At 40.1% G+C, this 13,803-nt stretch overlaps 2 protein-coding genes across 2 annotated transcripts; one reads left to right on the top strand and one right to left on the bottom strand.

The window, feature by feature from the left end:
- Positions 1–415: 415 nt before the first annotated feature.
- On the bottom strand, positions 416–3,143 carry LOC127265553 (trihelix transcription factor GTL1-like). The gene is made up of 2 exons (XM_051295396.1): positions 2,267–3,143; positions 416–1,748 (listed from the first exon to the last, which is right to left on the bottom strand). The coding sequence occupies exons 1-2, from the start codon at positions 2,752–2,754 to the stop codon at positions 968–970; spliced, it is 1,269 nt and encodes a 422-aa protein (XP_051151353.1). The 5' UTR covers positions 2,755–3,143; the 3' UTR covers positions 416–967.
- A 5,829-nt stretch (positions 3,144–8,972) lies between these two features.
- LOC127265690 (cytokinin dehydrogenase 7) lies at positions 8,973–12,835 on the top strand. The gene is made up of 4 exons (XM_051295629.1): positions 8,973–9,950; positions 10,190–10,468; positions 11,997–12,259; positions 12,428–12,835. Exons 1-4 carry the CDS (start codon positions 9,270–9,272, stop codon positions 12,765–12,767), a joined length of 1,563 nt encoding a protein of 520 aa, XP_051151586.1. The 5' UTR covers positions 8,973–9,269; the 3' UTR covers positions 12,768–12,835.
- Positions 12,836–13,803: the final 968 nt, after the last annotated feature.

Genomic DNA, 13,803 nt, shown 5'->3' with positions numbered 1-13,803 from the left:
CTTTAAAAGAGCCCGCATGCACTGACCCTTTTTGAAACGCTTTCTCAGGCAGTGTCGATGGCCTTCAGGTGACCTAAGGTGTCTGGAGTTTGAACCCATGATCTCACGGTCGCAAGTTCAACCCCTACACCACCGGATCATCCCTTACGGAACTGGTACTATTATATTTTATGAATACGGCCTAGGTACTTACAAATTAATTTGTCCGCTTCTCAACCTCAACCTCAACCCCATCCCCATCTATTATTATAATATATTATTATTGTTATAATTATTATTATTATTATAGCTGAAAGTCATAATTAATCAAAGCGGCTACCCTACAGCAGGAACCAATTATATATATATATATATATATGTTTCAGTAATGAACTCAGTGCATTGGGTTTTATGAGAAGAAAAGGGAACAAATAAGTTAAATGATTAGCTACTAATATTCAGCCTAGTCCGGAAATAAGATGGGAGAAAGCAAAACCTCACTCGTTCATTATTCATTTAATTAGTTAATTAATAATAAGATAAATTAAACCAGATGGACTCATAAACCCTAATTCAGTCTGATATAATTATATATAACAATGCCATGCTATATATATAGAGATCTATCTTGCTCTCCCATCTGATCGATCTGATGACATCCAGAATCCAAAGCGATGTGATCTGCTCATGGGCGCCACTACAGTAATTAGTATATATGCATTTTAAGCTTAGCTAGCAATAATATATAATCTATATGTATGCCTTGATCTTGCTAGCTAGGGAGGGTCCATCCGCAGGCTGCAGTCCCCACCCACACGCACATCCTTTGGAAAATTTCCCCACGGATCGGAGGCTTTTAATTTGGAGTCTTCTGTATGGATGGGATCGGAGCATCCATATGTTATCGTAGCTAGCTAGCTAGCTACGCTTCAAAACTCTAGTTTAATTCCAGGCCTTACGTACGTACGTACCTTCAATCTGCAGCATATCAATTGGAGGCCCTCGCCCTCTCGAGTCGACCTTCATCGTGTTCGACCCTACTGCTTGGAAAATCATCATCGCCTGCACTACTTGCGGCGGCGGCGGAAGGACGACGATTCCCTGCGGCATTAAGATTTATGTTTTGACCTGAGATTTTCTCCAAGCACGAGACAATCATGGCTTCCCTACTTTGTGCCAGCGCCCTTTCACGAGCTCTCGCAGAAGCTTCTTGTTCAAAATGAGCCAACTCCTTGTTCCTCCATGCTTCCTCTCTTGCCCTTCTTTCTTCATCCAATCTCTCAATCACCTCCGCAAACTTCTTATGCAGATTCTCTTGGTGATCCATAACTTTCTTCACAAGGTCTCCAAAAAAGTCCATCATCGGATTGATCATACGATTATTATGACCAACTTCCTCCTCCTCCTCCTCCTCCTCCTTCTTCTTCTTCTTCATTTTCTTCTTCTTTCTTTTCTTTCTTGCATTCTCTATGGTTTCTGAGGCTTCCTCCCCAATGGAACCCTCAGATCCATGATCCAACGCTACGGGCAGCAATGGATCGCCTAAAGGATGAACAACTTCATGGGTGAGAGGGCTTGGTAATTGGTTAGCCTCGGCCGCAGCACCCAAGCGTTTGTAAATGGCTTCCAGCTCGCCAAAGTGTACTCGACGCTTGCTGTCCAGACAGTTTGCTACCGGGGCCGAAGCTTCTTTCTGGTTCAACTCCAAGTGTTCGTGTCGATCTACTATCTCACTGTTCTCATTGGATACTTCGGATGGGAGGGGTTCCCTACAAACATTAATTAACGAGCGTATAATATATATATATAGTACAAGAAATTGAATTAAAAAATATAGAGAGATATGAAGCTCCGATCCATTAATGAATGTGGTTTCATTCATTCACTCACTCACTCACTCAGTTTTCAAGAAATGACTAACTTAATTCTCTGTCTGTAAAGAAAAAAGTGAATAACGCTAGCTCGTAACAAAGAGGACTACTGCAGGCTTTTACACATTAAAAATCGCCCCTTTATTTCAGTGCACGTACGGAAGAAATTTTTGTGCAGTGGGAGAAAATAAATTGGTGAATACTACTGCTACTATACTATAATTAATCGAGGGCTTTTGAGCTCGTAACAAAGAGGACTACTGCAGGCTTTTACACATTAAAAATCGCCCCTTTATTTCAGTGCACGTACGGAAGAAATTTTTGTGCAGTGGGAGAAAATAAATTGGTGAATACTACTGCTACTATACTATAATTAATCGAGGGCTTTTGTGCAGGAAGATTGAAATTAACTTTACCAGAAAGCTGGCGGTTGTTTAATTGCAGAATCTTCTTGGTTTTGCCAACAATGAAGCATTCCCAGAGAAGAGTGTGGGGCCTCCTCCTCGGGGACATGGTATTGCTCACTCCCACGAAGCAAACCATCTCCTCCGCCTCCGCCTCCGCCTCCGCCGCCTCCTCCTCCTTCTCCCCCCTTTACATTAACAGCGCTGCTAACATTAATTGCAGCGTCGGCTTTAAAATCATTTCCCGAGCAGACTTCATTCAGCCCAAGCTTGAAGTTCACCGGGAAATTATAAGCCGTGGAAGAGGGGGAGCCGCCGCTCAAGTAGTGGTGGTGGTGGTGCGGTGGCAGAAAGTGGTGCTGGTCGAGGAACAGCTGCTGGGTTGCGGGTAGGGTGTGGATTTGGTCGAGAATATGGGTTTGATTGACGGATAGCAACACCGGGGCGCAAGTATTATCCGATGCTTGGTGGTGCTGAGGGATTTCATAACCGGAGTGCATACTTGTAAAATTAGTCAGTCAGTCGTCGTCTTACAAGCACTAGCAGGGTAGATCGATCGGCCTTGGAGATGGTTTTACACGGCACCGTACCGGGGGAGGGAGGGTGGGTTAATTGCAGGAAAACCTGAGCTGACGAGCGACGAGCGGGAAGAAAAGAGATCTGAAGAAGAGGAGGAAGAAGAAGAAGGAGAAGAAGAAGAGAATGAAGCACCCTGACCCCGCCTGCCGGCCTGCCTGGCCTGGTAGATTGCAGACGGTACGAGCTACTGCTCGCTAGAGTGGTGTGTGCAGTGCAGGACCAGGATAGATAGCTACGGAGGAGGTGAAGAGACGACGACAGTGTGGTTTGTGCGTGTGTATTTTATCTTAATTAGTAGTAGTAGACGACCGGTGTGGTACTCCAACATTTTGAATTTTGAGTTAGGATTTTAACAGTGAAGATTTTAAATTTAAATATTTATATAATATGATATAAATAGGTGTTTATATAAAAATATAAAATTAATTTTTAATATAATATAAAAAAATTAAAAATAGTATTTGATTTAATTTTTTTGAAAAAAATAGAAAAAAAATAAAATGAATAATGCATTTAAAATCTAATCCCCAAATAGACACACCCGTGAGAAGATAAAAGGGGTCGGTTCGGTTCGGGTGAACCTATCGGCTAATTCAATAGGTCGGGATAGGATCTAGTAACTCGATGAACCAAAGAGCATGTGAGAATATATTATTTTATTAGCAATATATATGTGCTGCTATGCTAGCTACTTGTGTTGTGAATATTTAAACAATTTTGCTAATATTAATTAACTGGGGCCCCTCCAGCTCCGATGTCATTTTGATGTAATAATAACAATAATACAAATAATATAGGACGAGTTGGTTTAGGGTATGTTCTTTTTATTTTTATTTTTTATATATTGTTTAAAAATATATATATATTATTTTTATATAATTTTTTATATTTTATATTAGAAAATATCATTTTAAACTTTATTTACAAAACAAACACATTGTTAAGGTGTGTGGTTTTTGTTTAGCGTGGGATAATTATTTAGATTTTATATTAAAATAATATTTCATAAAATATTTTATATGAAAAAAAAAGTATATAAATAAGATAAGATATTAATAATTGGTATTATCTTCAAAATTTAAATAACATACTGTATAGATAGAGATTATTATTATTATTATTATTTTTTTGTATAAAGCAGCTATGAGTAGAAGAGGTATATATTATGTTAATATTATCTAGTTTATGTGAAGCAGTGGCTATGCTAAAAGTTTTCACTGTTCCACTAACCTCACTATTTGGCTATCGATCTCTACTATTCTATCCATTCTCCATGTTGGGTTACTTCTTTGATGTAATGAACTAATTGAGATATAAATTTTAGAGTTTTTTTATCCCCTAAGCGTCATTATAAAAAAGTTTCTAGAAAAATAATACAGTACAAGCACTTAGAAGAACAAGCATGAAAGATTAGATTCAAATTTGACGCGAATGGCCAGAGTATGTTCTGGGAATTCAATTTTGATTCTTGTATTCTATTCTGCATCGAATCTTACAGATTGTGTTAGTGTTTGTGTTTGGGGTTGTTGTGTAATGAAAGGATAAAAAGGAGAGGAGAAAGGAGATAAAGAAAGAAGACAAGGAACACGTGTGGAGCCAGATTTGAGAGAAGAGATAAATGATGAGCGAGTGGGGAGTGGGAAGAAGAGAAGAAGAGGATTGATGGTTGATAGATAGTATTGGCTCTGAGAATTGATAATTGATTTAATTAGTTATTTATGATATTTGATAGTAGTAGATCGGAAATACTGGTAATAGATAGCAGTAGTATTTGATACTCCAAAGACAGGGACAGAGGCAGAGACATAGACATAGACATGGACATAGAGACATAGGGGTGGAGGAGCGGTGTGTGTCCGTCATGTCATGGTGGCGCACGTGAATGTGTCACTGTGCTGCCCGTCCTTTGCTGTCCCCTTCCCTCTTCTCTTCTCTGCATTAATTTCTGTGTCCGGTGTGAAACGCGAGGCATCCCTCCTGCCCCCTGCCCTGCCCTGCCCTGCTGCATCCTATCTCCATCCCCATCCCCATATGATATATCCAACGGTCACCCTTTACTCATCTTTTGTCATCTCATCTCCTCCTCGTCTGCTCTGCCTCTCTCTGCCCCACCACTTGTTCCTCCTCTTCTTCTTCTTTTTTTTTTTTTTTTTTTTTTCTTCCCCCTCTTCACAATACATCATCATCTTTTCATATTCTCACCTCAAATCAAATCTTTGATTATTTTCATTTTATTATAGTTGCACACGCGCGCTCTCTCTCTCTCTCTCTCTATATATATATATATGCGTATGTATGTATGTATGTATATTTTAATAATACTGCTACGTGTGTACTGTGTAAGGAAAGTGACAGGACCTTGGAGTTTTATGTGAATCAGAGGAGGGGCCTATTAATGCCCACGAGCCCATCATTCTGGAAATTATTTATTTATGAATACTACAATATGGAATAGATTCAGTGTGTAATGTAAGGGACACCGCAGCATAGCATGCAAACTGGAAGAGTGAGTGAGTGCGTCTGAGGGGAGGGGGTAGGGGTAACTTTTACAACAGCAACTGCATCCTATATCTAAAATCTAAACTGTTGGGCTGGGCCCATCCATGCATCTTTTTTCGTGTAGTAAGTACTATTGGACTGGACTGGATTTGATACCCAAACACACACCCAGCTGGCCTGCCCTGCCCTATCCTAAATCAATACGCTCTGCCCAGGCACTGCACACCCAAATAACTTGTCTTCACTCTTCATTACACTATCAATCAGATTCAGATTCAGATTCAGAGTTTGATGGATGGATCCATAGAGGGGATGGGATGCAGGAAATAGATTGACTCAATCAATCAATCAATCTTGGGACTGACTGACTGACTGACTATCACACTTGTTCGCGCACGCACTATACGGAAATTTCCTTACTCTCAGAAGATATGAGGTTTTCTGTGATACTGATATACATTACATACAGATACAATCAGTGTCTTGCCATTGCCATCTACTGCTGCTGCTGCTGAATCTACGCCTTAGCTCCATCACTAGCTACTTCAAACTACATCTCCACCAAAACGACAGGGAATAACCAAGACAGATCCTATATACTGCTGCATCTGCACATTTCGTAAGCCTGTTCAATGTCACCCTCACCCCCCTTCCTCTCTACTTTTATATATATATTATTAATTTAGGAACAAACAAGCAGGAAAGCAATGAGGGACTACGTTGATGATGATCCTGTTCTGTCCAATTAATTATATAGCTAGTCTTCAATGATTATGTTACTAGCAGGTATGTCTAATGATTGTGTCTCAAGTGAGTTGCAAAAAGGATAAGCATTTCCATTTCACTTTGGAGATGATATATATATATATATATCTATATGTGTGTTTGTGTGTATGTTAAGTTGCAACTAAATATAAAACACAGATTAATGACACAATGAGCCATCCATCCATCCATCCATCCAAGAATTTGTTGTGATCAAATCTGGACTTGATGAATAAAATGATTTTCTAGCAAGGGGAAATCTTTCAGGGACCACTTTTCTTGGATTAGTTAAACCAATTTTCCTATTGCAGGAACATCCGAGAAGGTTTAAAGATGAAGCCAAACTCTCAAGTTCAACTACGTAAGATGGATATCTGTTGCATATCGATCATATCTTGATGACTACTGCCCGGCTGCTTAATTAATATTTTTTTAAAAAAAATTATAATAACAATAATAATTAAAATCAAAATTCACCAATTTGTCAGATGAGCTGACAAAATAAGAGATTTCCTCGATTGGTCACACTTGCTCAATGCTGGCCAGCTATTTTATATTTCCAGTGATGTAAGTTGTGGATTTAAGGATCTTCCTTACTGTTTGTTTCTCCATATATATTTGATCCACCACTGTCACGCGCAGCTTCTTTTCATTTTACACACCCATTGATAAAAAAACGTAAAATATATCAATATATCGTGTTCGTGTAATAAATTGAGAGTTGAATAATAATAATAGTAATAATAATAATATATTAAAACTGTTCCATCCCACTCCAGCTCCAGCACCAGCTCTCCACTTGACTATATATTTTATTTTAATTATATTTGTCTCACTGTGGTGGCCGTGGCCTAGGCCTAGGCCTATAATAAGTATTATTGGTTTTTTCTGTGTTGTTATTTATGGGGAATCAAATTCACACATATTAAAACTGCTTAATTAATGCAACAAGTGTTCACTGCTAGCAGTGAGCAATATATCATCACTTGAAGAAGATTTGGGACATGGAACCTGTTCTGCTGCAATTAATTTTGAATTTTGACTTGATTAGTATTATTTAAATCTCGGAAAATGGTGTCAACACAACAGACATCACCAGCATAGCATGCTAATTAATTAATACGTACCGGTACACCTTATTAATAATATTCAAACAAACATTATTATAAAATATACATATCTGTATTGTTGGAGTCAGTACGTACACAGTGAGCTGGGTGTGTTGTTTGAACCAAGGATATGATTAGATTAGATTATAATATAACCATGATAAGTATTTTTTACTCAAGTTAGTCAACCAATAGCCAGCCACTGGAATATTTTCATTTTTATAATGAGTTGAACTTCAAAAGAGTGAGCTAGTAGGGTCAGCCATCAAAAGCATGGCCACATACAATTGATATGACCTTGATGGCAATAAAAATATTACTAAGCATATATATATATATATAACAAGAACAATAATTAATGGTGCAATCTCTGTATTAAGTCAGTAGAAGAAAACCAATATTAATCAAATATGTAGATATACTAAACTACAATTAATTAATTAATTAATTATTACTACTTCAAAGTAAGCTCCGATTCATGTATCAGTGAATAAGATAGATAATAACATTAATTAATTCATTGAGGAAGCGAGCGGGCGAGTGCGTCTGCATCAAACATTTTAATTAGTTAATTAATTACATAAAACAAAAGAAACGAAACGAATTACTATAATTATTGTAAAAGGAGAATTCACAATGAAATAGAGTACTATACATACATACTACTGGTTCATGCGAAAGCTAGCCAGCTAGCTGGAGAGGGATGAGTAGCAAGTTTAGTTGTGTAGGAAGAATAATCGGAGAGATTCACGCATCAATGACATATTTGAAAGATAGAAAAGAGAAGAGTTGCAACTACTTGTTTAGTGAAGAAATCACCACGCCCAATTCCCATTCAACAGCTAGCTAGCTAGCTAGCTTAACGACGCGTATCATCTCATCTCATATCCCTTTGTTTCTTTATGATCGAGATGATAATTGATATCTGGGGTGGAGTGGGTCAAATTTCCAATGATAGTCACATCCAAACAAATAGATTATATTAGATTCATTTTAATAATCTTAACAAATTCACGGTCTTTTATTTCAAGGCTTTTCAATTACCTCTGTAACACAAATACACATATGCGTGCGAGTGCGTGATGTATGATGTCAAAAATATTTCACACGCACGCACGGACGAATGATAGGAGCTACTGCATTATATTTATATATATATGTACTGAGAGAGAGCTTCGCATAACAATTACTACTAATTTGCACTGAGACTGGGGCTGAATCTAATCTAATTTAAATTAAATTAAATGGATTTGTTGTGTCCACGACCACGACAATGACAAATCATATTAAAAATATAATAATTAATTGGGTGTGGTGTGGTGTGTTGAATTACGAGCTGTATAAATTTCTGAAAGTGACTCGTCCGTCCTGCTGTGCTGTGTGTGTCTGTTCTTGTAGATCTCTATTACTATATGCGTACTACTCTGGTGCGCGCGCGCGCTGATTACTAATCTCGCTAACTGCATTATTACTACTATTACTATTGAATTGTACAAATAGATATACATGTACATGACATATAAAATATACTTGTATTAAAAAACATATTTTAAATAGATAGTACCAATATGTAATTTTGATTCATATTATTTGAAAAAAATCAATACAATAATCACACTATAATCGAAGTGATGTATGTATGAGTGTCTATATTTACATGACTACGTTTTTTGGATTGAAAAAACAGGGTATTATTATAAGAAAGAACACAAGGGAAATGCGGGTAGGCGGGCGGCCATTTTTCCCCCAAGCCCCGGCCTTATGTTTCCTCTTTCCCCAAATTAAAATTAAAATTAAAATTTCTGACTCTCCCTCCCCCTCCTGACTGACCCACCACCCAACCCAAGCTTCTTTGCTTTGCTTTGCTACTTCCCATATTAATTAAGTAATTAATTAAATTGTTTTTAATTCCTGGCACCTCCTCCTTCTTCTTCCTGTTTATTAATTAATTAATTCCGATCCTTACTCGTAGTACAGGTACATATCTTCCACCATTTATACCCCAAGAAGATTTCCCCTCATTCCGTTAAAGAAACCAACCGCAGCCGCTGTATGTATTTAATATGATAGCCTACATAGAGCGGTTTGTCCACGACAACGACGTCGATTCCATGCCGGAGCCGGAGCAAGATGGGGATATCTCGCCCCTCTTTAATGGCCTCGACCTCCACGGCGCAGTCGAATTCGCCGGAAAAGATTTTGGCGGCGTTCAGTTCTCGAAGCCGTTAGCCGTGGTAAAACCATACGACCGGGACGACGTGGCCAAGGTAGTGAGGCTGGCGTCGCGGACGCCGCACCTGACTGTTGCCGCCCGCGGCAACGGGCACTCGGTCAACGGGCAGGCCATGGCCCACCGGGGGCTGGTCCTGGACATGAAAGCAATCGAATTCGAGACCGAGGTGGACACGGAGACGGCGCAGGCGGACGTGAGCGGCGGCGCATTGTGGGAGGATGTCCTGAAGCACTGCGTGTTGCGCTACGGGCTTGCCCCCCGGTCCTGGGCGGATTACTTGGGGCTGACGGTGGGCGGCACGCTCTCCAACGCCGGTGTAAGCGGGCAGGCCTTCCTATACGGGCCCCAGACCGAAAACGTAACAGAGCTCGAAGTGGTTACCGGAAACGGCGACATATTGGTCTGTTCAAAGAATCAGAATTCCCAACTGTTCTTCAGCGTTCTTGGCGGGCTCGGACAGTTCGGGATCATCACCCGGGCCAGGCTTCTGCTCCAGCCCGCACCCGACATGGTATGGGAATAATATGGTATGCTATGCTATGCTATTGTGTGCTAATTTGATAGTTGTAGTGTTAATTGAAATGGAAATGGAAATGTAGGACTGGAGGAGGAGGAGTATATCATATCGTATTGCATTGCACATGCACCAAAAGAAAGAAATGTGGCTAACAAATAATGAATTAGTTGCATATAATTTGGATTGCTTGATTAAGTAATTAAATTTTATGTGGCGGGGGGATTACTGATTAGGTGAGGTGGATAAGGGTGGTGTACAGCGAGTTCAGCGAGTTCACTCGGGACGCTGAGTGGCTGGTGACCCGGCCCATGGGGGAGGACTCGTTCGATTACGTGGAAGGTTTCGCATTCGTCAACAGCGACGACCCCGTGAATGGATGGCCGTCCGTGCTCTTGGATCCAGATCGGCCGTTCGACCCTGCCTGCATTCCAACCGGGTCGGGGCCCCTGCTCTACTGCCTAGAACTGGCCTTGCATTACAAGAACGGGGATCTGCCGTCCACTCTTGACAAGGTACTGCTATTATTTTAATCTCCACTAGAATCTAATCTAATCTAATCTGCCTCTTAATTAATCCTTGGATGGATGGATGGATGATTCTCGTATCAATCAGCCAGCAGCCTTTTGGATACCCATAGGTTAATTGCTGATTGATGATCACCTAGGAATCGTATTCCTACTTAATTAGGAAGATAACTATATAGATATAGTTGGTTACATATATGCTTATATTTTATATACATATGATTATATATGCCCCTCTGGTCCTGGATTTGCTAGCACGCACGCACTCTGATTGATCCAAATGTTTGTGCCATAGGAAGGAATATATGATTTCGCATATTCCGACAAAATTTATAACAAACAATACGAAATTTTTTTGCTGATAACTCTTTTCTCACAACAATTAATCAAATTGGTTTGGAAGCTGTCATTGTTAATAAAAGTGGAACTAGCTATTTACGAAAATGAAATACTATGAAAAATGCAGCAACAGTATCCCTTGCTATTATTATTATTATTATTTTTTCTCTTCTTTTTAATGTTGGAATGTTGGACGCCTTTTCTTTTTGTTGGATTGGCTTTCGAAAGAGCAAAACGTGGAAAATAGGCCAAAAGCTGCTGTAGCATTTAGTAAAAAAGCCCAGGTTTATAAGAATGAATACAAAGAAGAATTATAATAAGAATCTATATCTTACTTGTCTAGCTAGAATTGATAGATAAATTAGCTGTGGTCTGTGGCGATTAAGATTAAGACTGGGGGAGGTGATGGTGTGATTAGTGAGCGTGTAAACCGTAAGGGGAGGATGGATGGATGGAGGGATTGACTTAGTCTTGACCCAGGTGGGTGTCTGTTACCGGTAATCAATCAATCATACATGGATGGATGGATATAGACAAGGACGGGGAGTGGAGTGAAGGGGTCCCAGTCCAGTCCCCAGCGAGCGAGCTGTGAAAAAAGTCAAAAGGCCGCAGGCTCAGAGAGTAGTAGAGAAAACTGACCGCACGATGCCTGCCTGCGCGCCTTTTATGTATCTTCCCTTGGATTTTCTGTTCTGACACTTGTTCTGTTGTGTGCGTGTGAATCGGGTCCTCGGCTCCTCCTTATTACAGGACGGACACCGTACTTGTTGCCCGCCCTTCCCCTTCCCCTTCCCCTTCCCCTTCCCCTGCTTCTCCGTCTCTGTGTCTCTCTGACGCCATATAATATAATAGTAGTATAGTATAGCATTGTACATATCCGCTTACCAATGACGACAAATTCAGTCAGGACTAAAATGGTAATTTCAGCGTCGTCTTCACTGGTCAGTGGTCCCCCCAATCCCCAGAAAACACCCGCCCGCTGGCCTGGCCTGGCTGGCATCCCTCATGGCTTGCCTGCAGATTAGCTTTAACCCCTATCTAATTAAGCTTATGTCTACCAACGATCAAAGAATGAAATTGCTAGTTCAGTTCAGTTCAATTCAATTCATACTAGTATTATATAATGTATTGCCAGTTGTTGTTGTATGAATGGTAATGTTGTAATTCTGCGCTGCAGAGGGTTGATAGATTGATTCGGAGGCTGGGATTCGTGGAGGGACTGAGGTTGGAGGTGGAGGTGGGGTACATGGAATTCCTGCTCCGTGTGAAGCGTGCCGAGGAAGAGGCCAAGGCCAGCGGTGTCTGGGACGCCCCACACCCATGGCTCAATCTCTTCGTGTCCAAGACCCACATTGCTGATTTCGATCGTCTTGTTTTCAAGAATATTTTGAAGCATGGCGTTGGTGGCCCTATGCTTGTCTACCCTCTGCTACGTTCCAAGTAATTGCCTTGACTTAACTTTACTTACAGCCTAGATCTAGCCTCTAGGTACGTTTATATAACTGGTTATCTGATCCTATATCCCCTGTGTCTTGATCTACTGGATTCGAAGATCTGATATACTAATGTGAATGCGAATATGAATTTTTGTTTGTTTGTGTGCTTTAGGTGGGATGATCGGAAATCTGTGGTGCTTCCCCAAGGTGACATCTTCTACCTGGTGGGACTGCTGCGAGTGTGCTTCCCTGCGGACGCACATCCGAATGGGCTATCGGTGGAAGAAATGGTTGCGCAGAATCAGGAGATTGTTGAATGCTGTATTCAGAATGGTTTTGACTACAAGCTGTACCTTCCCCACTACACCTCCCTCGAGGGCTGGAAGACCCACTTTGGGAATCAATGGCCCAGATTTCAGGATCGGAAAACAGCCTTCGATCCCATGGCCATCCTTGCTCCCGGCCACAAAATCTTTCCAAGAAACTGGCACCAACACCAGCAGACCTCATGATATATAGATGCGATATGATATGATATGATCAATCAATCATTCTTTTAAATGCTAGCATCCTCGCCGTATTGTTTGTTTCTTTTAATTTTCTGTTTCTTTTTATTCTTCTGCATCAAGAAATGTTGTATATGACTGAATTTGGTCGGTTCTTCACTCTAATTTCTACAAATTTTTTGATATACTTTTCCCCCCTCCATTTCTCATTACTAGTGGAGTAATATTACGAAGCCGGCCGTCGCTGTCGCAAGCTGCCACCAATAAGATTGTGATATATATCATCATCATCATTAGCTTTTCAGAAACTCCAAAACTGGGGCTTTGTCGTCGTCTTAACGGGAAAATGACAATTGTGCCATCGGCCATGTCGCAATCGATACAGTTCAAGTTCCCAATAATTATTTGTTGGGCTATAAAGTGAGTATATATCAATGGCATATATGCATCTATAGCTAGCAAGCAAATCCCCTAAATTCGACACTTGGAAAATGATTTTTCTGTTTCTCCATATGTTGATGTTGATGTTTCCTAGATTCGCTCTGATTCGAAATTTGGTGTGATCTCGCACTATTTAATCTTGTGCCATTTAATATTAAAACATTAACGTAACAATGACAATATGCATATATGAAAAACAAAGGAAGCTGGTAAAATGACAGTAAAAACGGTCAAAGATTTCAGCAAATCCTCCTCTCGATCCTCTAGTCTCCTCGTGTATGTGTATGTGTGTAGATATCAATCAACTAAATTAGATGCACAAGATCAAAATGTAAATGTAAATGTAAAGGCTAGGTAGGTAGGTAAGTACGTAAGTATGCATACCATATCAAATCACATGTTATGGGTATCAGATTCTGCTTTCTGAGGCCCTAAAGGAGGAAGAAGAAAAAAGTTAGCTCGTATACAAAAAAAAACACACAGAGACAGAGGAGAGAAGCTACTCTGAAAGAAATATAATTTACACTAGCTTTTCATGAATGTATATATATATATATATATATTTGTCCTAGCTCACCCTCGTTTCACCCAATTGCATGCA

This window comes from Andrographis paniculata, unplaced genomic scaffold, assembly GCF_009805555.1.
Source record: "Andrographis paniculata isolate CXL003 unplaced genomic scaffold, ASM980555v1 Contig73END, whole genome shotgun sequence".
Taxonomy (NCBI): domain Eukaryota; kingdom Viridiplantae; phylum Streptophyta; class Magnoliopsida; order Lamiales; family Acanthaceae; genus Andrographis; species Andrographis paniculata.
Note: the sequence above shows the minus strand (reverse complement) of the source record. Positions and strands in the feature narration are given on the sequence as shown.